The sequence below is a fragment of the Brachypodium distachyon genome, chromosome 1 (assembly GCF_000005505.3).
Source record: "Brachypodium distachyon strain Bd21 chromosome 1, Brachypodium_distachyon_v3.0, whole genome shotgun sequence".
Classification (NCBI taxonomy): Eukaryota; Viridiplantae; Streptophyta; class Magnoliopsida; order Poales; family Poaceae; genus Brachypodium; species Brachypodium distachyon.
Window position 1 is genome coordinate 62,203,119 of NC_016131.3, and position 24,106 is coordinate 62,227,224.

Sequence of the window (24,106 nt, forward strand, 5' to 3'; positions counted from 1 at the left end):
AAATCCTACATCATAACCACATGAAGCAACGGTACCATGCCCCACAGCCATCCGGGACACAAGGTAGAATCTCGCCTGACGGCTATACATGGGAAGGGTGCCGCTGCTCCATGGTGCAGCCACCAATTCTGAATTCTGTAGTCTCGTACTCCATGGTCCAACGGTACCAAGTACTAGAATTAAGAGGGACATAAACTAGCTTGCTTACTGCTGAGTCCTGTGATGATCTAATTGCCCTGCCACAAGCACAGACCTCACCGCGACGATCCCGAATCACAGAGAGGAAACCCGACCACCAATCAGCGAAGACAAAACTGAGTTGGTTCTGCGCTGGGGAGAATCCACCGCTGCACAGCAGCACAAGCGAGCGAGATGGTCTGCTGGCTCGGGCCTGCACCTTTCTGCAAAATTACAGGATGAAGGTACTTTGCGCTCGTCAGCATGGCTGAATGGAGAAAATTTTCATATCAACGTTTCAGAAATGTGTAAAAAAAATGGAGATGCGGGGTATCGATCCCCGTGCCTCTCGCATGCTAAGCGAGCGCTCTACCATCTGAGCTACATCCCCAGTTGCCACATAGGACGGGTGATCACAAGATTTCTATTTTCCTATCGTGTCATCTGTACTGGTAGCTCTAGATGATCAGAACTGATCTGCGTATGGATTCAGTACCATTTGCTTACGATGATGTGTGTTTCTCTCGGCCTGGTGGGGGACACATAACCCTGTCTCTTCACGTGCAAAGGTGCAAGGCTTGGATCGTACTGAAGTCGTAAGCAAATCCATCGTACGTACAGCACTGGTCATCGTACATATACCCTTCGGAAGACGCACGGCTCATCAACGTATGCACCTACGTCTGTAAACTTTATCCCGCCAGTAATGCTATTGAGACCGGTCTCTATATCTTATTTTATTTTGATGATCAGGGAGCAAAACGACCCCCTCTTCCATTTTATAAAAATCAGGTCGGACACAGTGCAACATTCAATTCAAAGCAGTCACAAGCTCACAGCTGCAAACAAAATGAAACGACTGGCTAGAAAGCTCAGTATGCCACATGTGGCTCAGAGGGAGCAGCACCCAGAACATGCATCGCGGAGGACCTCGTCTTCTGCTTCCTCCGTCACATATATATCAAGTGATTCAAATTTGCTTTTCTATGTACTACTCCTTCCGTTTCATAATTCTTGTCTTAAATTTATTCAAAACTTGATGTATCTATTCTTAAAAAAGGTCTAGATACATGTAATATTTCAACAAGAATTATGAAACGGAAGAAGTCAAATACATCTAGATAAATGTAATATTTTAACACTTAATACGAAACGGAAAGAGTAATTATCAGAGTCCCTTTCTTGAAAAAGGAGCGAGGAGCGAGCCAACGGGGAAACCTATTGAATTCAAGTTTCAAAGAAAAATCAAACTTCAATAAATTTGTAACAGTTCGTCAACCGTAGAAATTGGGAAACACTTTACATTGCTAGTGCAAATATCTTCCATTAATGATTCCTAATACAAAGAAGCTTGGGGATCGTTACATCAGTAATCATCAGAGCTTAACACTTTTACCTGTACTAGCCTAAGGTCGCTCTCGTAGGAAAACCATGTAACAACTGCCGACTGAAACTGAGAAGGGCTAGGCTCAGCTATAAACAAGAGGAAACTAAGGACCCAAATTGAAGCTCTGAATCCATCATCCTGAAAATCACTGGTCATCAGAATCGTCACTGTTTTGCCTCACTATGTCCTACGGTGTATAAACTTCTACTTCTGGGTAAAGGTTAGCCAAAATCATAATCCATCAACCCACCACACACTGCTAGAACCACTTGCGGAGTCTTCGAAATTTGTTGTACCTTTTCCTATCTAATCCACTGTCACTAAAGCTACCAGCTGAAACATGATCATGAGCTTCTGAAAATTCCTCCGACCATGATTCTAGTGGAATAAGATGGCTATCGTCCTTCGCCTTCCTCTTCTGCTTTTCAATCTGCTTGACATTCTCAGATATTTGGTGCAGTGTCTGATTTATCTTTGTGAAACTCCGTTCCATAGGCTCCACGACATGAGAAACAGTGTACTTGACATCATCAACCATCTGAAAGGGTACCATAAAACAAGTGAGACAAATGGGAAGAGAGATTGACGTGAGAGGTACAGAAAATTCAAGTATCAGAAGCTTACAATTTCACCACTTCCTAACACAACATCACGAACACTCTGAGGAAAACTCAACCGCCTGTCACTTGAATTTGGGCGAGCAGTTTGCATGATTGTTAAGTTGTCAATCTCTCTTTCTTCTTCAGGATCTGGAGCTCCGAGAGATGCATAATCAGACATGACAGCAGCATTGTAAACACTTCTCTCCCCGCGTCTGTACGGCTTAGCTGGAAATACTTTCAAATGAACCACTGCCGCAACCCCCATCTGTCAAGCAAGGGACACAATTTTGTCGGAATCAACTTAAACAGAAACACTTTTTCTTAAAAAAAATGAGAGCAGAGTAGGATCGTTATCTGCAGTAAATTCCACAGGTAATCAAGCACAATGCAAAAATATCCTCAGTTGTGAAGAGAGAAATTGATGTGTACAAAATTTTGCACAAGCAAACAAAATCACAGATGCAAAAAGCGCATAGTATATACAGCAGTTGTGACTGAAGAAAACTCAAAGCAAACAGGAGCATGTCAATATTGAAAAAGAGATAACTCACATAGACATAACATCCACATTTATGAACATGCAACATGAAGGAAAGCTGTGGAGGAACAGTTCACAGTAAAAGATTCATCAATATGCAAAGAAATACAAATTGCTTTCTAGAAATACATGGGCCCATGCAAACAGTGCAAGGTGCTTAGACGGGGGCTTACGAAAATAAACCAAGCATTTTCTTAAGCACCAGCATTTATTTGTATAGGAGAGGTGCCTAGTTAGGGATCTGCATAGTGTAAATAAGCACCAGTGCTTAAACAAAAACCGGTTAATTTTTCTAAGCAGTTCTCTAAGCATCTTGCATTGTACATGCCCTTACAGAGTGCATACTGCCAGAGATAACTCTTTTGAAAGAAACTACATCGTGAATGACAGAGGAAGCACAAGCATGTAACAACTGGACAAATATTTTAGCACATATTTTGCATGTTCCCATAATGCTACAAAACAGATAGAGGTGACTTCCTGAGAAAACTAAACATGAAATGACCTAAAACAAGGAAAATTAGCACTAAATACTACATGCTGCACCATCTGGATATGAAGTGAAAGAAGCTGAACAAGGGATCCCAGTGAAAAAACCCAAACTAGACACTGCAAAAAAGGTTGATGGATAAAACATACCTCAAGACATATTATATAATCCTGGATACGTGTTTGTAGTCTTTGTGCCAAGTGTCCTTTAAAAAGCCCAGTTGAAAACAGAAATGCAACAGCTATACCTTGCCACCATGTCAAAAATACAATAGATTTGAAAGTTAGAAATTTGGACAGGGGCTTAATAGGTTCCAGTTTCTCCTTGGTAGCTGTATAGAACTGTATAAGACAGTATAATGCCCATGTCTGACTGAAGTTTAGGACGACAGCCAAATATGGGTACCTGCAAAGGGATTGATAACGCTGTGAGAACTTTGAAACTTGAAATATGTTGGTGACTCTCTGATTCAGAATCATGGCAACTATGCATAAAATGATTTGAGTATCTTCATTTTCTAGTAGATATTCAAAAGATCACTGGAAAAAAAGGCACCAGGCGAACGAAATGACTCCTACCCATATGTCCATGCAAATTTTCCTTCTCCATAGATTCCAAAAAGTTCCAGGAAAATGGCCAAGACAGCACAAATAGGCTTGAGTATCATCTACAGAAAAGCATATACTCCAACATCAGAGAAGTTACAATTCAGCAAAAGAGAAAATGTAAAAAAACTTGGGCATTGTGAAGACTTACATATTGCACAATCCCAATCTTCACGGCATGGTAAAAGTCTGCACCGAGGTACCAGTTTCTCATAAACCAGTTCAGTGGGAAAGGATGTTTCACAATACCATAGTCATAATCAACATCTAGCAGAGGAGAACTCTCACTCGGTGTAAACTGACCCTCCATGAATCTGATGGTACTTTCCTCCCCACCTGAAACGATGAAAATTCCAATGACATAAACAATATAGGAAAATAAATAAGGAAAAACTCGCATGAAATTAACAATAAAAAAATAAGGAAAGCTGAGGGCATTGCAGGCTAAAAAACTAGATTTTTGGCATATTAACCCTCACTCCAATTTAACAGGCCCTATGCACTAACCAAATGAAAGCAACAGGCAGGATAAGGTGCTTCATCAACATTCTAATGAAACTTCACGATATGTAAGTCTGTCAGAAAAGCATAAAAAACAATATCAACTCAAATGATATTCAAATTTTCAACTGAATTTCTCTTTGTGATTTGTATTACCAGATATTCTTTTTTGAACCTGTATACTATTATCAGAAGAAGAGATATACATTAAACAAGTAATGATTAAGATAACTAACCACTTAAAAATCACAACAGTGTATGAATGACTTCCAACTATTGAAAAGAGACAGTTTCACATAGGATGAACCAACTGGAAAACAAATACCTACCTAAACATGCTATCAAATATCTCTCAAAGCAATACATTGCGAATGCCTCATAACAGTCCCGCATCAGCTCACAGATGAATGCAACCTTTGAATTCAGTAACGAGAAGAACTGCAAAACGTAAGAAAGATTATCCTGTTGACATTGAAGGAAACAAAACCATGGACGAAGTATACAGAAAAATCAAGGTTGTCAACGAAAAAAGGAGGTAGAGAAAAGGAACAGAAGAAATTACAGGTGATTATTCGAATATGTAAAGATTGTTCTAGACTTACTAGATTTCAAACACTTACTCGCCATACTTAAAATAGTGAATAGTAAGTATATAACAATGCGATCAGAGATGTTTTTTTAACAATCTACACATGAATGAAGATCAGACAAGAATAGCAAAGTACTCATTAGAGGCTCACAAACATAGTAAGATAATTAACACAATACTTTGTGCTGCCCATTTCCAAAACATCAAATGTTCATATGCTCATCCCAAGTATCAACATTGTGACATCTACGCTAAACTAATAAGTGCAATAGCAGCTCATTGTAAAGACTGGATCTACTTACTGACTGCACAGCATACACTGGAACCATCATAATGAGGCCAATCAAAAACTTCTGCTCCTGCAATGGGCAAAGTAATCAACTGAATTAAAAAGTATGACAATTGAAAAGAACAGGATGTATAGTTGAAAACTTAGAACAAATCCAGCTCATTTGATAAATAACCGTTCATACCAAAAATATATTCTTCTAATAAACCAAATAAATTCTGAAAGTAAACTACCTCAGGTTGATGGTATGCGCAGAGATGCTCGAAAGTTAGAAACAAGGACAGAACGAGTGCAACAGTCACAGACGTTCCTGCACTAAAAATTGGCCAGCTCGGTAATGACTTTGACACTGAAATAAAGCCAGGAGAAAACATTTTCCCTGATCGACCCAAACAACTGCTCACGTGGATCAGCACCAAAATGAAGCGGAACATGTTTTTAAGCACCATACTGCCAAAAACTGCAGTGTCAGGGATTGTTTTTGTATATCTGACGTCTTTAGCTGAAATTCTGGCTCTGTTCGTCTACAAGCTAGAAAATTCCAGGATTCCCAAACTGAGTAAATCTTCTTTTGGGCTTCTTTAATACACTCAGACTCTTTGTAGTCTTCTGCAATACTTTGCTGTGGTGCATACTGGTCCTTCCCTATAAACTAAAAATAGAATAAAAATGATTGTAAGATGCACAAATTTTATTTTGTTTTTAAGATATAGTGAAAAAAAAAGGATAAAATGGAAGCATAAAAGATAAAGGAACATATATACTCCCTCCATTCCTTAAAGATTGGCATATTAGTTTTCATTAAGACAAGCCTTTGACCACAAATTACTATGTCCAGGTGTGGTTTATATGACATGAAATTAGTATCGCTAGATTCGTTATCAAAAGTACTTTCATGATACTTGTGGTTTCATGTCATATAAACCACACTTTAACATAGTAATTTGTGGTCAAAGTCTTGTCTTAATGAAAGCTAATATGCCAATCTTTAAGAAATGGAGGGAGTAACTTATAAGTACTCCCTCCGATCCATAAAAAGTGTCGCCCATTTTGTACTAAGTTAGTACAATTTTGTACTAAGTGGCCGACACTTTTTATGGATCGGATGGAATATTAAATATTCAACACATGTTCAACATGTAATTATGGAAGATAAAACACAAGACCACATAAATTGTGAACATCTAAGACATTCTTAGAGGCTCGTCTCTGATAATTACACTATCAAAGGCGGCACGGCATAACAGCATGTTTTAGATGCACATCTCCACTATCCGAAAATTGGCCATAGTGAACAATAATTTTCTTCTTTTCAGCATCATTCTCCCATTGATTCAGTAAGGGTAACAAGTAGGGCAAGGAAAAACAGCACATCAATTACTCTGTGAACCAACAAAATTCTTCCTCATATCTTCTAAATATTCGTAAGAATTTCAACACAGATTCAGTATTTCTGATACCAAATTTATTTACTTATGAGGTGGTAAAGAAAAAAAATGTCCATAATCGAATCATTTCCATCGTAGCGAAGCAAGATTATGAAAGGAAATTTGTCTCAAAAGAAATTTTGAAAGGTAACTGGTACAGAATTCCACAAAACATACCCTCTACTTTTTTTCTGTTCAAGGCTATTATCGCCAATTATGAAGAGTAAATATAGTCAATGTCTGTCCTACTGCTACAGAAATAGGCCATCACTCCAGCAATCAAGAGAACTCCTTTGCAGTTCAGTGATGGTTCCACAAGGTTGCGAACAAAAACACCTATGTTTGAGACTCCATTCTGTCTTAATTTTGAATATGGGGAAGAATAACTTTTATCCCCCCACATGTAAAAGAAAAGGTCTGGCAATCAAGCAAAATATAAAAGCACTCCAGTCATTGTAGCCGAAACCCCTACACCTCCAGTTCTACCCTTACGACACCCTAACTCTTCATAGAGATGTATCCCCAGAAGTATGTTTCAATTCCACCGTTGCAAGATCAAAAGGTGCAAATCCCTCATACAAGCTCGCAAAGACAATGTTGGGCGCTCAACAATTACCTCCTTGGCTCCTCGATGTCTTGAGTTTCAGAAAAAACAGAGAACATGCGGCCGTTTACACGATATGGTACCATACATGGGCGGAGGACCCAGTAGGGCAAGGTAGGGCGGCTGCCCTACCTTGATTTTTGCCTCAGGTACGGATTGGGGAAGATTATGAAACGGGGAGCTAAAGGGCGGAATCCGTAAGTGGTGTGATGGAAGGAGAAACGGTCGGGAGCGAGAGAATCGAAGGGGAGATCAACCTGCGGTGGAGGCGCTCGCGCGAGGAGGAAGACGATGGGCGCTCGGCAGCGTGATGGGTGGCGGCGCTCGGCCGAGGAGGAAGAAGATCCAGGAGCGAGGGGACTGGGTCGCTCGGCAGAGGGAGGGAGGGATAGATGTGGGTCCCACGTTTGGCTGGCCCACTTGTCAGCCTCACAAAGCAGTTGACTTAAGTCACTGAATACTTGCCGGGGTACAGTAGCCAACTACTGGCGAGGCAGAGGGGCACAGGGAGGAAGCAGTAAACGAGCTCGATCACACAGTTACTCCCTCCGTGGCTCCGTTCCGTAATTTGAGACAAGAATCATGTAACGGATGGAGTACATCTGTAAATGTAGTAAATTAACAGTTTAGTTCATAACATGAACGTGGTTCAAAAACATCACTTAAGCGCGCAAAAGCTCTCATCGGTCGGAAAACGGATCGCTTAGACCTTATTTGGTTGGATTTAAAACCGCTTTTTGACTTTTGGTTTTTAAGTCACAAAAGTATCTATTTAGATGCTTTCAGCTTTGGTTTTTCACATTTTACTTAATATTTTTAGATGATGGTACAAGTAAAAACCAAATCAAAATCACCTAAAGAACAGAAGAAGAAAAAAACAGTTTTAAACCCAACTAAACAGGGCCTTAGGCCCTAAGCGACTACTTCAGAGCTCATAAGGCTCGTTAGCACAATTCTCAGCCGCAGGGACGGTTTCTCTCTCTTCCGCCTGATTCCCTCCAAGAATACCTCCAATTTTTCCAATTCACCCTTTTCCTCCAAGGATTCCGTCAATTTGGGCGAGCAACAGAATCCGGCCAATTTCTCCTATTCCCTTGGACTCCCACCAAATATCCCCCCAATTTCTCCTGGGCGAGCAACAGTGTCTCTCGAATTCTCCAATTCCTCTTGATTTTCTCCAAGAATTCCGCCAACTTCTCAGAAACAGAGTATGTACGGAACGCTTAAGATTCAATTCCTCTCAGCGGTGCCTCACCGCTTGCTTAGCGCTTTTTTCAACCTTGGTTCACAAACTTGTTAAACGCAAGAACAATGTATTAAACTGGGATTAGTGATACTTTTTAAGAAATACATGATAGACGAAAGAATGACAAACTCATGTTAGGTACTATAACCATTGCATCAAATTATTAGCTATTCGAATTAATTCTAAGACAAATTATTAAATCTTGTTAGATGCACATTTGTTTGCGCGAATTTGTATTTGCATCTCTGTATAAAATAAATTTACAAAGTTTCAACTAATTTAACTCTGGATCAATAGAGACAACGCTGGCGATGACTTGTCAAGCTACGCATTTGGACCGGGTCCGAGAAAAATGTCATAGGAGACAAGGACGACTGGTCAATTGTTGCGTACTTCGACGGCGATGCCCACGTGAGGCGGTGCATGTGCATTCCAACGTGACTTTGCACAATCGACGGCGATATGGCCAACAAAGACCGGCTCTTCAAGACACCCAACTTCCCGTACTATAGTTATTTTGGCTATCTAGTGTTGATGTCCATGTACGATTGCTCGCTGATGTCTTAACTGTCGTTCCTTTAATCATATTTCTTGCTTAATGAAAGTTGATATAGAAACGTTGTAGAAAAAGAAAGTTGATATAAAAATCATCTTACTTGATAACAGTAGATGTGATAATCATGCTCAGGCGGTGTATTTTTCTTTTAGTGAGTTCTGATTTTGACAGACCATGTTTCAGATCTTGTAATTTTTGTTGATAAGATAGCAAATCTCTCGAAGTAGGCGTTGTTTATTATGCAAAATATCTACTTGATATTTTTAGATCGGTAAGTATGAAAGTATCTTTGGAAGTAAAAATAACTATATATTTACTCATAAAAAATTAAGTTCAAGAATTATTTGCATCAGAATAATAGCCATATATTCTATGTTGTAGATATTTTTTATTACAGTCATTTGATTATGGTCGATTTGACATATAATATGAGGAAAATTTATATTTAACATAAATATCAGTAGACTATATATCATAAGATATACAAGATAAAAATCCATCCTAAAATGTGGACAGTCAATTTTATTAAAATATATTTTGCAAACCTAGAAAAATAGTAAATGTGAGAAATTCGCCCTACCTCAAAAAGATGTTCTCATCCACCGATGGTACCATACATGTAAAGCAACAACAAAGTAGCATATGATCCAACCGCTCTTCTCAACAACCGGTCCAGAGCTGAGCCACCAACCAATTTAGCCACAACACAAATTAGGAAACGGCGCAAAGCATACACAAATCAATGGTCTAATTGGACAACTGCCGAGATCCAACCAATTCGCAATGTAGCGACAGACCCACTAATAACAGTAGCAATAGCAATAGCACAGTCCAAACATTCAAGCGAACTAGTTAATTGAGTCATTTGCGCGATAGAAGCAATTATTACTAGTAAGCAAAAAAGAAAACGAAATACTCCGTAGTTGAACCGAGTAAAAGTCAAGCAATCGGAGCCACCCAAAACTACATCACCCACCGCACCTCGCGATTTAAACCTCACTACAACGGCGTAGAGCAGCCAACATTGACGAGAACTGGAGATTCGTTCCGCCTTCACCGCCGCACATATCATCTACTCGGAGCCCAAACCTACTGCAACACCAATTTCTTCTTCAAGGAAAAAACGCAACAACTACTGCTGCTGCTGCTAGCGCATCTATCAAATCAACCACCTACAGACGGGTCAAACTGGATCGGGAATTGCACTATGATGAGGGATTAAGCAGGCGGGCACCTTCAAATCGGATGGGAGCGAGCAGATCGTGCCTGGGTGGCTAGGCCCTCGGTTGCAGAGAAGAGTCCTCGGCTCCCGCTTCCGCTTCGCTTCTGACGAGACGAGGGACGAGAGACGAGAAGTTTTTTTGTTTTTTGTTCGAAGAAATCTGGGTTGGCCTCGGACGACGGGATGGGAGCGGAGAGCGACGGGGCCTTCTTCCGTTTGCTGCACGCCTCCACCGCTGTTTGTATCTGCCGGGATGCCCCACCTGTCAGTAGAGATAACAGGTGACGGAGCAGGTGTTGCTAGTTATTTATTGTTATTTTTGTGGTGGTGGGCTGGGCACGGAACAGATGGTGTGGAACCGTGGATTCCTTCTCTGCGGGTGTGCGGAAATAAAGAAGCGGTGCTGCCGTGTGTATACGGCCACGTCATGGCCCACCCGCGCAGCCTCTGGAGAGTAGACCCGGAATTGGATCGGGCCGATCTCAATTTTTGTTTTTACTCTGTTTCAACTATTTTAATCTCAGATGCATTTATAATTTTCAGATTAATAAGTTATACGCTCCTTTTCACATTACTTAATATAGAGTTAATATGCGGTTTCAATTCCTCAGATGTCACATACTCTCTCCATCCAACAAAAGGTGTCTCAAGTTTGTCAAAATTTAAATGTATCTAGACATGACTTAGTATATAGATGCATTCAAATTTAGTCAAAGTTAAGACATTTTTTGTTGGACGGAGGAATACTATTCCTTCAGGAAAAAAATCACATAGTACTAAGTTTATTATTCAATGTCTTTTTCTACATAATTATTTCCTCCTCCAATATGTAAAGCATATGACCTTTTGTTGACGGTCAACTTTCTTTATGTTTGTCCAACTTTATAACAAAGATATCAACATTTGCGGGAACAGAAGACATAACTAATTTATTGGGAATATATTTTCATAATATCTCGGTTTTGACATTGTATATGTTGACATTTTTTTGCTATATAATCTTGGTCAAATTTTACAAAGTTTGGCCGTCAACCAAAGTTTCAACAATTTGTTTCGTTGTGACTCGGCATGATATGTGCACGCGAGGAATGGAAATCTCACAATGTTTGGTATGCAAACGCGGTTCCACGAACGGCCCACTTCTATTTCAAATCTCGGATCCCCTAGTATTCAAAATTTGAGCAATTCTCATGGTACAGCATCCAAAAGAGTCAGGAATATTTGATAACACGGGAAAATATTCTAGAAATTAAAGGGTCTTGCATTCGCTAAATTTGTCGGTTTTGCATAGGCTTTGGAAGATTCAAAATGATCTGACTTACCAGGAATCGCTATAAGATCCCATCGAACCAATTTATGGGGAATCCTTTGCTTCATACCAAACCACCCTTAATGTTTTATTTTTATCTAAAAAGATGTTCTATGTTGGATTCCAGATTTTTTTACAGTATTTTAAAAATTAGACAATATATCTACAACTTAAAAAATCTAGTACATGTTGGAAAGCTCTACAAATCTGGTTGATTTTATGTGAAAATCCTTTGAAAGATAGCCCGCACAAAAAAAAAATACAAATGTTACGCTCTAAAATACTAGTCCCTCCGAGGCTCCGATCCTAAATTGTTGTTGAAATATTACATGTATTTAGACGTTTTTACATTCATATTTTGACAAATTTAAGTCAAAAATATAGGATCAGACATCAGAGGGAGTATCGATTAGTGGCAATATCGATTAGTGGCAAACTACCGACAGACACGGATTATATTGTTTGTTTTTCTGTACAGCTCCCAAATAAAACAATTTCCCAGAAATTTTGTAAATCCATAGTATACTCCCACATCTACATGCCAGAATATTTGAAGGAACTTATGAATATAAATTTAGAAATAATATCCCCCTGTGACCTCCGTTCCAAAATGTAAGACGCCTTGGTCGGCCATTTTATATTCCCAAAATATCTTAATGTGCTACAATTTGGACGAAAGGTACTCCTAAGTAAACGTGAGCACGAAGTGGGCAAACAGAAGCTCGTCAACTCCTCGTTCTTCCATTACCACTATTTTCGGTTGCATGATAACAGAATACCCATACTGTGAAATCGAAAAACAGAAACGGAGGGGTGTCTTCTGAGGAAAATAATTGAAGTGAAAATCCACAATCACAGTACATGAATTTTAACCAACGGATCCAGAAGGTAAAATTTAAATAATAATTGGAGAAAACAAGACCGGCTGCAGGACATGATAGTACTCAAGCTCAATGTCTTAGGCGATACAAGTACATACTCTTAATACTGGAGTATACTCATTGCACAGTTCCTAACGTTCCAATAGAACTTGAGATGCATTGAGCTTAACAAATACGCAGACACAAGCTCACGCCAGAACCTGCACCGGTGCAATGCATCTATTCAGATTTTGCCTGAAAATATGGTCATATTAGTGTTCGAGCAACGATGCCGCGATGAGAAGTTACAGAAATGTGGAGAAGGAACAATATTTTACATCAGGAGACCGTGAACGAGATGGGCTCCTGCTTGGGCTGCGCTTCTTGGGACTTGCTACTGCACCATTTGCCGGCTGAGACCAAACGTTAGGGCAGCAACATAAGTGAAAAAACAGAAGTGAAAGAGATAAGCAATCACTAGTGATAAAAGAACTTACAGAAGCAATCGGGGATTTGGATCTTGCTGGTGATCTGCAAAAGTTCCACAAACAACCGAATTCAATATCCAAAATGCACCATTAACAGCTTGAGTCCAAAAGCCTTCATGCTTCGCCCAGCATTGGACTAACCGAATCAAAGCAAAAAGAGCTCAAGGAAAACAGAAGCACTCAGTTACATGAGTTCAAATCATGCAGAAATGCAAAAAATCGGTGTTGAATGCAGTCAGTGCATGCAAGCTACAAAGGCCATGTTAAGAGTGCCCAAGGTAGGAAAACAACCATTCCTCAAGCATTGAACTCCAAGCACATTCCTAGCCACTGTACCATCATAATCCTTAATGCTCTTTATTGTCCAGAATTCCAAACAATGCGCTATGCCCAAGCTCTGATGGCAATCAGTTACAGTACATTAGGTTAAAAAAATTGGATGATTGCAGCTTTCCATAGAAGCTCTCAATAAATGAGCATACCTCATACAACCAACAGAATTGTACCAAATTGAGCAAATTCCATCCTCAATATCCTAATGCACAATCCCCAAGATCGCCGCACAATCCCAGATAAAACGAAGAGACAATCGAGTCTTCAAAAAACACAAGAGACTAAGCAGTTCATATCGTTTGTAACATAAAGTGAGTGCTTGAGAAGGAAATCCCCAAACACAGATAGTATCACATGGCAACATTATCAACGGTGTTTGCGACCACAACAACAAACTAAACATGATTACTGAAGTCAATACGCTCAAATGGCATAACAGGACAATAGTAACTACATGATTTTTTTTATACTGCAACAGTCGACAGTTCTCCTCAACCCAGTGAAGATTCAAGAGCAGAGATACATTCATTAGAAGATCCTTGACCATTATTTTCAAATTAATAGCCTTCTTTGCAAATATACCAAGTTAAATAGAAAACAAGTAATCATGACAAGCAGTGAAGCAGATTAGATCATGGTGTAAGCGTGGAAGGATAACAGGGTACTATTTGAGAGATGGAAATCTAATAGATTAATGTATGTTACCTTGACGGAGAACGCCCTTTTGATGCAGACCGAGAACGGGAAGAAAGAGACCTTGATCTGGACCTAGATGCTGAGCGGCCCCTGGGAGATTTGCTACATAACATAATTCAATACAAGTTTCTAAGGTACTTATCAACGAGATAAACAAAGGGACATCATAATACGAGAAATAAACCTTGGGCTCCTGCTTTTGCTGTGGCTACGACTTGGGCTTCGGCTACGTGAGTAGGAGCGCCCACGTTTAGCATCATATTCCTTCACCTGCAAAGAAGGTGCATGGTTAACCACAGAAACCAGATTCCGAGGGCTGAACCATATTCAAGTAACCAGGCTTACCCTTATATAACCTTTAGAAAAGGCATTCTTAAATTCAGTGTCATCCAATTTCTTTATCTGCAAATGGTGGTCAACAGCCAAAACGATGTTATTAAAACATGGGAAACATAGAAAGAGAACTAAGAAAAGTAAAGCACTAAGTTATAAAACTTCGTAGTAATAGATTGCTATTAAATGTAATATGTACGTATTGTAGGTTATCCAATCAGAAAATGCTTCATGCAAATAGACAAGCAAATGCGAGAATATACAGTAAAACAGATTAATATATGGACTCACAGCATATTTCATATCATCATAGTTTGTGTAATCAACAATCCCGGTGGTGCCTGTGACAAAATACAAACAAAGGTTAATATATTGACTAAACATACAATGAATAATCATTGCTTCAGAGTACTGTATTGATATAATAATGTTATGGCAACTAAACAAATGAAATAAGTGCTTCACAGGAAGACCATAAGCTAGTATGATATAACAGGCAAGTGTCCCATGGTCAAGACTACAAAAGAAACTTGTATTTCTGCTTGCCTAGGCGCTAGGTGGCGGCCAAGCCCAGCACCTTTGCCAGGGATCGGCAGCTTACGAGGAATCGAACATCTCAGGCGTGAAATAGAGCTTTTCCAGCAGGAAATCAAGGTTAGAGAGGCAAAGAAGTGGCATTGTCTTCTCTGGGAGGAATTGAGGTTCTCTGGCAAGATACAAGCTCTGCCAACCCGTCACCTTTGCTGCAGGAGGGAGAGGCAGAAGGGGGATGGTGGCGTGGAAAGATGGGCATGTTCTGGTGCTTTAATGGGCTGGGTAGATAGCTTATTCTTCTTTACCCCTTGATATTTTCTTTCACATTTCCAGTTTTCCACGTCTTCTTCAATCTGGTGCTTCTTTCTGTGAAATTTCTAGGCAGCAGCCTAGGCACGCTTCTGCGCCACCTAGCCACTAGATGGTGACAAAACACCCGCCTAGTATGAGCTGCTACCTTCCATAGAAAGACAGAGGAACCACTTGCGCGGAGAAAGAAAAAACCCTTTTAGGAAAACTTCTTGCGTACTCATTGAATGGCCTTTTTCTGGTAAAAAAAGGTCGCTTGGAATTGGCCTAGCTATTCAATTTTCAGAAGCTTGAGGTGCTATTCTTACAGGTACAGGTATATGGTAAATTATCAGATGTCAGTTGAGAGTTGGGGTTGGGATTGGGACTTTCAGGATGTAAAAATGGGACTGGAATCTTTTGTAAAAATAGCACCAGAACTACATCATTAAGTACATGCTTCACTGTTTCTGTCATATCAATGAAATCTACTACCTCCGTCTGGGTTTATAGGCCTGCGCGTGTTCCTAGATCACCAATTTAACTAACGAAATATAAGTTATATGACCAAAAAAAGTATATCACTGATAAATTCTTCCGATCACGATCACGAATCTAATGGTATACTTCTTGCACAATATAATACATACTAAGTTGATCAAATTGGTGGTGTAGGAACTAGGAACCCCTGCAGGACTTATAAACCTGGACAGAGGTAGTAAATAAAGATGTTCCTCAAAATCCAGCTTACCAGAGCCTTCACGATACACTTCTGAGAAACAAACATCACCAGCCCTTCGCATATGGTCCTGAGAAGAAATTGTTCAGGCAAATATTACTTGCTCACATGAAAGAAATCCATTTTTTACGTCTAAATACAAGCAAGAGAAAGTGATTGGAAAAAACCTTTAAATCTTGCCAGGATGCAGAAGAAGGCAGGCCGGTAACCAGAACTGTGCGCAATATTGCAGATGGTCAAGCTTGCAGACAAAGTGTAGAGTACTAAAACAGCATTACAGAATTTATAAAAAAGCCATACCACGGTAATCCGTGTGCCTGGACACACCACGGCGTCCGCCGCCGCCGCCGCCACCACCACCACCAAAGCTGCTTGAACGGTCATGAGAGGGGCCACCACTACCTCTCCCACCATGAGCAGGTTCCACCTGCACACACCACACACAAGTGGGCATTAGAAAGACAAACCAAAGGCCATAAAGAAGGATATTATCAAAGGTCTAATGTGATTACTCTTAGACGGTTTCCATCAAAGTTGTAGCCATCCCGTCCAGCACAAGCATCTTCAGCATCACGAGGATCTTCAAACTACAGAATTATATACAAGCTTATTAGCAGCTGAGTCCCCAAAATATTTAGCAATGATGCCTTACTAGGTGACAAAAAGATTATGCAAGATATGGAACATTCGGGAGTATGTTACCTCGACAAAAGCATAGCCAGGAGGCCTTGGAGGAACCTTCAAGTCGATATCAACGATACGTCCATACTACATGAACGAGGCAGATGATATTAGACCTCTACACAAAATCATGCCCACAATTCCCACAGTAGGAAACGAGTAAGACCTCAAGCACATATGCTGAATTGAGATTGCAAAAAGTAGCAGATAAACAATTGCAAGGGTGCTCAGGCTGTCAGGCATGAGCTTTCCGGAACAATGTTACTCTGTTTTTCCCCCTTTTGCACAACGGTACCATATTGCAACCCCATTAAATTGCACAAATCGTTCTACTGATTTAATTTGAAAACTAGACAGTCGCGAGCACGAGCAGTATGCGCAGGTTAACCACATCACGGGATTAAATCTAACAAACGCGAAGTAACAGATAGCTTTAACGCATATTCCTTCTTTACAAGATTACAAGAACTAAATTCCCAGACCTTGTAGAAGAGGTCCTCAACCTCCCTCTCCCGGATGTCGCCGGGGAGGTTGCCAACATAGATCGTCCTGCTCCAGCGCCTGCTCATTCTCCTCTGCTACAACCAAAAAGAAGCATATCTGTCAGATCCCAAGAGCAAAACAGCCAAAAAAAAAGGCAACGCAGACTAATCGATCCCGCATCTCCAAATCCGAAGGAAAACACGAAGAAATGATCCAAAAACTTCGAGCAAAAACAGCATGTTACGTCTCCCACAGACAAACGGAACCACAAAAATTCCTCCAGACCAAGTGAAACAGCACCGTTCATAGCAAGGAGCACGCGAGGGGGGATTTTTTTTACCTGGAAACGCTGTGGACTGGAGGGGGAGGGGGTGTCTCGGGCTAGGGTTCGGCTTCGCGGCCGCGCAGTCGAGGGGAGGGGAGGGAAGGGGAGGTGGGGAGGGAGGAGGGTTTATGACTCGGACCCGAAAATTATACACGGACAAGCAGTCAATGGGCGCAGCTGGTTTCTGCGGAAGCCTGTTTGATTGAGGGAGGCAGGAAAGGGCGAGGCGGGCCCGTTTTCGATTTCCATGGGCCGCACTTTACATTTTCGGCCCACGTTTCTGCGGTATGGGCTAGGTTTGCTGCTTCCGTATCCGGAAATAAACAGACTGTTCTCTCGCTCTTTTCTCAAAAAAATAAAGACTGTTCTCTCGCTCAAAAAGAAAAAAAAACGGTCGCTGATTTCACAGCCGAATGAGAGAGCCCTTGTCCAGTCCTGTTCCGAAGGAATCATCAATCTTCGCCGGTTTCACGAGCGCCTTCCGACGGATCTAGTGTTGGGAGAAACATGGATTAAGATGTGGCATCTAATTTACTGTTCCCTGTAATCCATAATAAATGTCAAGAATCTAGTATAAAGTCAGAAGTGTTTTTATTTTCTTTTGAATTTTTGTGTGTTCTTGGTGGTAGCGTCTTGACGGCGGAGACATTGTTGTCCAGTCAGAATGGTGTGTCTTCGATCCGTCCTCGCCCCGGTGTAAACTGTCACAGGCTGTTATATGGAGTCGATCATTCCCATAAATCGTATTTTTGTGTTTTCTGGTTTTCTTCCTTATAGCTTCACCGACTGAGCAGAAGTTTTCATAACATGGTGCGTTCACAGATCTTAAATTCCCACACTTTGAAGTGGGCGGTTCATGTAGCTTTTTTTTGTTGCGGGTAAGTTCGTGTAGCTTTTCAAAACCTGTGATGTTAGTCTAGCTTATGCAAGGATGATACTTTACAAAATTTGTCCCTAAATACATAGAGGGACGTCGTGATGTGATGGGTTTATCTAGAGGCGTTGACTTTAAAGGACAATGACGAAGCTTTTAGTTTCGCTGATAATTTTCATTGTTTACATTCTCTTTGGTGTATCGTTCTATTGTACTTCTTTTGTGAATCTTAAAGCTCTTTCCGCCTTGTAATAAAATTGTTTGTCATGTCTCAAAAAAGGTAGACCGAGGAGTCATAGAAAACCCAGATGCCTCAACCATTGTCCCTCCTCCATTTTGGCAGTCGTTTTGACGCTCAAAGGTGGAGGACAAATCGGATCAGTGTTTGGTTTGTAGTTTAGTTACCTTTCATGTAAGACTTGTGTGTCCTTAACGCCGCCGCTCCGAGCGATAGAGGAACATTGTACTAGATAAAGGTTGTGTTTCTCCATGCCCATCGAAAAATGCCAACGTTGATTTTGGCCTACTTTCTTGGTTTCCTTCCTGGAGGTCCGACGAGGAAGGAACGGCTCACTAACATGCCTTGCAAGCGTGGTCCCAGTCACAAATGTGCTCAACAATCTTTGGTTCTCACATCTCTTGATGAGCGGCTTACGCATCATTTAACCAAGGGCTCTCATAGCACGTGACGGTCACGCGTTAGAGCGCCCGCGTGAGGGCTTGAGTGGCTGCATGCACAGCTTGAATGGCTTAGGATGTTGGCCGCTGCATGCAGCATCACAAGGTTTGGTTCCCGCACACTGATCACTGCTTGAGTTTTGGTACGTCAATGTTTACCAAGTCACTCTTTATTTGGTTTGGTTCTTACCAGGAAAACACAATTTTCGTCTGATTTCTAGCCGAACGGTCATACAGATAAAAAGAAACTTGAAAATCTTTAGAACTTTAGAAATTTATGAAATATACGTGATTGATATCCTCAAGCCAAGTCAGGAGTAAAAGTAGCCACACAAACCATGTCTCCCAAACGGACAAAACATATAATTACCACCTCTAATGAACACAAATTACGAGACCTCTAATGATTACAAATTGCCACTTTAATAAACACAAATAACCATGTCCATCGATTCAGTCAAAATATACCACCTACCACAGGCAATAATATAAATTGCCGTGCCTAACGAGCACAAATTACCAAGTAAAAAAAATAGCCATGTCAAAAGAATATATTTCGGTCGAAAATCAAGTACCGAATATTGTCACCCCTAATGAATAAAAATTGTCACCCCTAACGAGCACAAATAACCAAATAAAAAAATTACGTCAAAATCTATCATCCGCAAATTGTCGTCCCTAATAAATACAAATTGTCACCTGTAACGAGCACAAATAACCATGAAAAAATTTGATCAAAATCTGGCGTCCGCAAATTGCCACCCCTAATGAATACAAATCATCACACCCAACGAGCATGAATAACCATGTCAAAAATATATTTCGATCAAAATCTAACTTCCGCAAATTGTCACCCTAGCGAATACAAACCGTCACTTCTGATGAACACAAATAACCATGTAAAATAAATAGGAATATTTTGGTAAAAAATTTATCACCCTCAAATTACCACCCCAATAAAGACAAAATAGCCATGTCAAAAGAAATATATTTCGGTAAAAAATCTACCACCACAAATTGCAACCATAATGAATACAAATTGTCACCCCTAACGTGCACAAATAACCATGTCAAAAAAAATCCATCAAAATATATCGTCCGCAAATTGCCACCCTTAGTAAATGCAAATTTACATCCCTAATGAATATGAAGTGTCATCACTAATGCACAAACTGCCATCACCGAGTGATCACAAATTGCCACTCTTAATAAACACAAATAACCATATCCATTCATTTCGCTCAAACTTTACCATAAACCATCGCGTCCCGTAACTCCTCAACGTCCCTAATGAACTTAAATTGCCACATGTAATAAACACAAATCACCACCCATGATGAACACAAATAACCATGTCCATTCATTTAGATCAAAGTCTAACACCCACAACTGCATCCCGCATGTCCTCCACTCCAAATTGAGTCCTTGATTACGTCCTTGCGGACAAATTATTATTTGATAACTTTACTCCACTCCAAATTGATCTAACAAATTAAAATACACATAAATTGACCTCCAATTAAAATGACCACACAAAAACATTATCTTCCTGTCACACCAAACGAACACAAATTGCCATCCCTAAATGCACACAGTTGTCATCACTGATGATCACAAATTGCCATCCCGATAGACTCACATTGCCACCCTCAATGCATATAAATTGTCATCCCATGATGGACTCAAATTGCCCACCTCAATCCATGCAATGTTATCCCCAGATGGACTCATATTGCCACCCTCGAGAAATGTCAATCCCCCGTCCATACATTTCAGTCAAAATCTAACGCACGCCACCGCAGCCTGAGCAAGAAGAAGGAGCTACAACACCACCATGGATGGATTCCGTACTCGAGCACCATTGTTTCACACAGCGAAGGCCGGACGGGACGAGGAAGCAGCCATCGAGGCGAGGGTACTGCTCGTGGTAGCGACGGGGCGGAACCAGGCGGTGGCTTGGACGTCTCTTGGCGGCATAATGCAACGGCGGCTCGGGGCAGAGCTGGCGCGGGGGCTACAGCAGCGCGTGGCGGCGGGGCTCGGGCGGCGGCTGCAGCAGCCAGGAGTGACGGTAGGGGCAGCACGCGGGCGCGACGGCCGAGCTTGCGGCGGCCGGTTCAGCGCCCGAGGGCAGCGGCTCGTGGGGGAGCGGCGGCGGGCCTCGGGCGGCGGCCGGGGCTGCGCACGGGCGGGGGCGGCGCGCGGCGGGGCTTGCGGGGGAGGTCGGGGCCACGAGCGGGCGCGGCGGCGGGGCTCGCGGTGGAGGCCGGGGCAGCGCGCGGCGGGGCTTGCGGGGGAGGTCGGGGCCACGAGCGGGCGCGGCGGCAGGGCTCGCGGGGGTGGCCGGGGCTCGGGGCGGTCCGGTGGCTGGGGAAGCGCCCGGCGGTGGGGCTCGTGTTGTCTGCGACGGGGACGCACCAGCCGAATGTTGCGAGAGCGAGAGGAAGAGGAAGAGGATGAGGAAGGGTGGATGAGTCGCGCCGGAAAGACAACGAGTAATTTCCGTTAAAATAATCTCTAAAGTTAGTTTAGCTCGTGGAGCCTATTCATCTGTCAAAGACTTGGAGAACATCGAGGTACCAAGGACAAATTTGAAGACCACGACGCTGATCTTTTTTATGTAAGTTTCATTTTTTATTAAGATTGTCATTTGTGCTAATTGATCTCACCTGTTGCTTCTACTCTACCGATAAGTTTATGCTAGAAATTGAGACATTTAGGTCTGTTTGGATTGCATCCTGAGGAGTGCCTGACCTGGCCCTGATGGTAGCCGGACCTGTACATGCAACATGTTTGGTTAGTGCCAGGCCAGGCAGCATATGCCTGTGTCGGTCAGGCCAACAAAAGTGGTGGCCTGAGTCCGACTGTTGTTAGTGCTCGTATGTGCCTGACCAGGCAGCAAAAATTCTCAGGCATCTTGTTCAGGACTCTAATCAAACAGGCCCTTGCTTTGAATAGGAAAGAATGTCATTTATATAGAAAATGAAAGAACAGCATCACTCATCAGTCATCACCCGCCGCCACGCCAGTCGTACTCGTATCCCCGCGTGGACACACCGGACGTTTGCAGCCTATACCACCGACAGCAACACACGACGAGCAAGCGAGCAACCCGTGGTCCACCGTCCATGGTGTCTACTGTCTTCAACTCTTCATGCATACACTCTCCGGTACAAACAAATAACCGCTGCTGGGCTTGAAAGGCTTCGTCATGAAGGGTCCGGACTGAAAATCGATCACTGGGCTGTCATGAGCGTACGCGTTCACGCTGAATTAGCCAAGAGCGCGTAGTGTCACGGTCAGGCATGGCGGCGTGTATTCTGCCGCCCGCGCCAACAACACGAATTGTGCTTCATTGCCATGTGGAGGCTCAGACCAGTAGTACCCAAATTATAAATCTTGGATTGCGTTCCTGCTGACCTTGAGGTCCAGAAAATATACTGGAGTACGTACCAAAGTTTGGTGGACCAGACAGTCCGGACTGCATACAGAAGCCAGTCATACGAAATAGACTAATCTTTGGTGGCGCGCATAGCTTAAACAACCGAAGTGGAGCTGACAAAACGACCTACTACTCCGTAGTAATTTTTGACGCGTTGGTTCTACAAAAGATGGCTCTCGAGATGCTCCTCACGTGTTGTTATTACGCATTCACGACGCACTGCACAAGGCACAAGAAGTTCCGAACGAAAAGTGGAGTGGAGAGCAGAGACGACCGAAGAAAATGCGAGTACGACGGTCAACGAAGTGTAGCGAAACAGGAAAAAGAATAAAACAACGCAAAACAACTGGTCCAAAGTTTTTTTTGCGGGTAACTGGTTCAAAGTTGATCTCAAAGGGACACCGACGTGAAGCGAGACTCGTCGAATTCAGCTTATTCGCCCCTAGAAATTCAAGTCAGGAGTATTCAGCAAAATACATGGAGGAGCTACTACTACGCCAGTACTGCACGGTACTACGAGGCAGTTGCGGTCTGTCACCGTCGGTTCAAAAGGCACCGACCGTCAAATTTAGTACCATCGACTTTTCGCCTTTTGGAGTGCGAGATGGATGGCAAGCATCGAGCAACAAATTTTCAAAAAACCAACGACTTCGAACAGCCGAACAGGCATTGATCTACTGCTGACTGCTCTTGTGGTAAAAGTGAACTGTAAAAAAGAGAGGTCATTGCTCATCACCGACGCGACGACAACGGGGAGCAGCAGAAGAGGACGAGCACATGGACCGATGCAGCACAGAAGCTTCAGGGTGCAAGCAAATCTCGACGGGTGAAACTGAAACAGCGAGTAGCTAGTACGTATAATTAATTTACAATGCACTTTTACATCCAGGCCCCCTCATACAACCCAAAGTACCAAACAACCCTCTCGTAGTTCTGAACAACCAACGAACCAACCAAACCCCGAGCCGAGATCGACTCTACCTACCCGGGAGGACCGCCGCGCCGCCTGCTACTCGTCGTCGTCTCCGCCGCCGCCGAAGAGCGCGGACCGGTAGTAGAGCAGCGCGAGGATGAGCACCAGCATGAGCGCCACGCCGATGGGGGAGCCCCCGACGCGGTGCACGGCGTCGGGCGACCCGCCGAACGTGAAGGCGTCGGAGAGCGCGGCGGCGCCGCGGTCGGAGGAGAGGAGGCGGATGAGGAGGAGGAGGCACACGGGGAGGAGGAGCAGGCCCACGGGGCTCAGCAGCTCCGCGATGGCCTCCGTGACCGCCTCGCCGCCGTCGCCCAGGAAGAGCGGGCCGCCCACCACCAGCCCCACCACCACCGCCAGCAGCAGCCCGTGCGGCGCCCCGCGCGGGCCCCCGTAGTACTGCTCGTCCGCCGCGCCCGCCATTGACATTGCCGAAGCCGTGCTCCTCCTTGTCTTGCTCTCCTTGGCTCCTACTCGCCTGCTCGGGTGGGTGACTCTGCAGAAACTGTGGTGTGTGGTACTAGTCTAGTAGACTAGTAGTAGTACTGAGGAGTACAGCGGGAGAGGAAGAATGGGGGACTGCGAAATGATGAAGTAGCGAGATGGGCATGTGAAGGGGGGAAGGCTGGATCACATGAAGGAAAGCGGTGGGGGTGGTGGCAACCCCAGGGGTCACTGCGAGTGGGGTCCATGAGGGATGGACTTTATTAGGAGAGCCCACACACAGTGGCACAGTACGCGTGCCCAGCCTGCGCGCACAGTTTTGGACTTTTGGTGCAGCCGGGCGGATCGGCAGATGAGCCGTTCGGGGCCAAACGGGCGCAGCGGTGTGTGTCA

At 42.9% G+C, this 24,106-nt stretch overlaps 3 protein-coding genes and 1 non-coding gene across 16 annotated transcripts; all 4 read right to left on the minus strand.

Annotated features, from left to right (window-relative positions):
* Positions 1-495: 495 nt before the first annotated feature.
* Positions 496-568, minus strand: TRNAA-AGC. Its single transcript has one exon. It is a non-coding gene; the product is annotated as a tRNA-Ala (tRNA).
* Positions 569-1,409: 841 nt separating this feature from the next.
* LOC100842679 (protein LAZ1 homolog 1) lies at positions 1,410-10,414 on the minus strand. 4 transcript variants are annotated; one of them, XM_024457031.1, is made up of 10 exons: positions 10,246-10,414; positions 7,467-7,811; positions 5,412-5,830; positions 5,192-5,248; positions 4,630-4,738; positions 3,951-4,135; positions 3,773-3,861; positions 3,344-3,599; positions 2,189-2,431; positions 1,410-2,102 (listed from the first exon to the last, which is right to left on the minus strand). In XM_024457031.1, the coding sequence occupies exons 3-10, from the start codon at positions 5,625-5,627 to the stop codon at positions 1,824-1,826; spliced, it is 1,434 nt and encodes a 477-aa protein (XP_024312799.1). In that variant the 5' UTR covers positions 5,628-5,830; positions 7,467-7,811; positions 10,246-10,414; the 3' UTR covers positions 1,410-1,823. The 4 variants fall into 4 exon arrangements, with proteins under 4 accessions (XP_024312799.1, XP_024312800.1, XP_014753181.1 ...); XM_024457032.1 differs by lacking the exon at positions 7,467-7,811 and adding an exon at positions 9,592-9,689; XM_014897695.2 differs by lacking the exon at positions 7,467-7,811.
* Positions 10,415-12,356: 1,942 nt separating this feature from the next.
* Positions 12,357-17,451, minus strand: LOC100842985 (serine/arginine-rich-splicing factor SR34). Of its 10 annotated transcripts, none has more exons than XR_002961632.1 (16): positions 17,318-17,451; positions 16,977-17,072; positions 16,516-16,581; positions 16,326-16,400; positions 16,114-16,240; positions 15,981-16,027; positions 15,826-15,883; positions 14,544-14,593; positions 14,265-14,321; positions 14,104-14,189; positions 13,929-14,021; positions 13,373-13,485; positions 13,227-13,287; positions 12,900-12,933; positions 12,741-12,815; positions 12,357-12,657 (listed from the first exon to the last, which is right to left on the minus strand). XR_002961632.1 is itself a non-coding variant. In XM_024456637.1 (14 exons), the coding sequence occupies exons 2-14, from the start codon at positions 17,061-17,063 to the stop codon at positions 12,643-12,645; spliced, it is 870 nt and encodes a 289-aa protein (XP_024312405.1). In that variant the 5' UTR covers positions 17,064-17,069; positions 17,318-17,451; the 3' UTR covers positions 12,357-12,642. The 10 variants fall into 10 exon arrangements, 4 of the variants coding, with proteins under 4 accessions (XP_024312405.1, XP_024312406.1, XP_014753344.1 ...); XR_002961631.1 differs by having other exon boundaries at positions 12,357-12,623; positions 13,182-13,287; XR_001405625.2 differs by having other exon boundaries at positions 13,182-13,287.
* Positions 17,452-23,096: 5,645 nt separating this feature from the next.
* LOC100843290 lies at positions 23,097-24,075 on the minus strand. Its single transcript, XM_003557890.4, has one exon. It carries the CDS (start codon positions 23,696-23,698, stop codon positions 23,306-23,308), a length of 393 nt encoding a protein of 130 aa, XP_003557938.2. The 5' UTR covers positions 23,699-24,075; the 3' UTR covers positions 23,097-23,305.
* Between the last annotated feature and the right edge of the window lie 31 nt (positions 24,076-24,106).

What these genes read in the sequence shown, in the direction of transcription:
- LOC100842679 (XM_014897695.2), bottom strand. Translation starts at nt 5,627, where the DNA reads ATGGTGCTTAAAAACATGTTCCGCTTCATTTTGGTGCTGATCCACGTG. An exon ending in AGATTGGGATTGTGCAATAT is followed by an intron (nt 3,862 to 3,950) that starts GTAAGTCTTCAC and finishes GCTTTTCTGTAG; the next exon opens with ATGATACTCAAGCCTATTTG. An exon ending in AAATTTGCATGGACATATGG is followed by an intron (nt 3,600 to 3,772) that starts GTAGGAGTCATT and finishes ATCCCTTTGCAG; the next exon opens with GTACCCATATTTGGCTGTCG.
- LOC100842985 (XM_024456637.1), bottom strand. Translation starts at nt 17,063, where the DNA reads ATGAGCAGGCGCTGGAGCAGGACGATCTATGTTGGCAACCTCCCCGGC. An exon ending in TTTCTAAAGGTTATATAAGG is followed by an intron (nt 14,190 to 14,264) that starts GTAAGCCTGGTT and finishes CCTTCTTTGCAG; the next exon opens with GTGAAGGAATATGATGCTAA. An exon ending in AAAGGGCGTTCTCCGTCAAG is followed by an intron (nt 12,934 to 13,928) that starts GTAACATACATT and finishes GAACTTTTGCAG; the next exon opens with ATCACCAGCAAGATCCAAAT.
- LOC100843290 (XM_003557890.4), bottom strand. Translation starts at nt 23,698, where the DNA reads ATGTCAATGGCGGGCGCGGCGGACGAGCAGTACTACGGGGGCCCGCGC.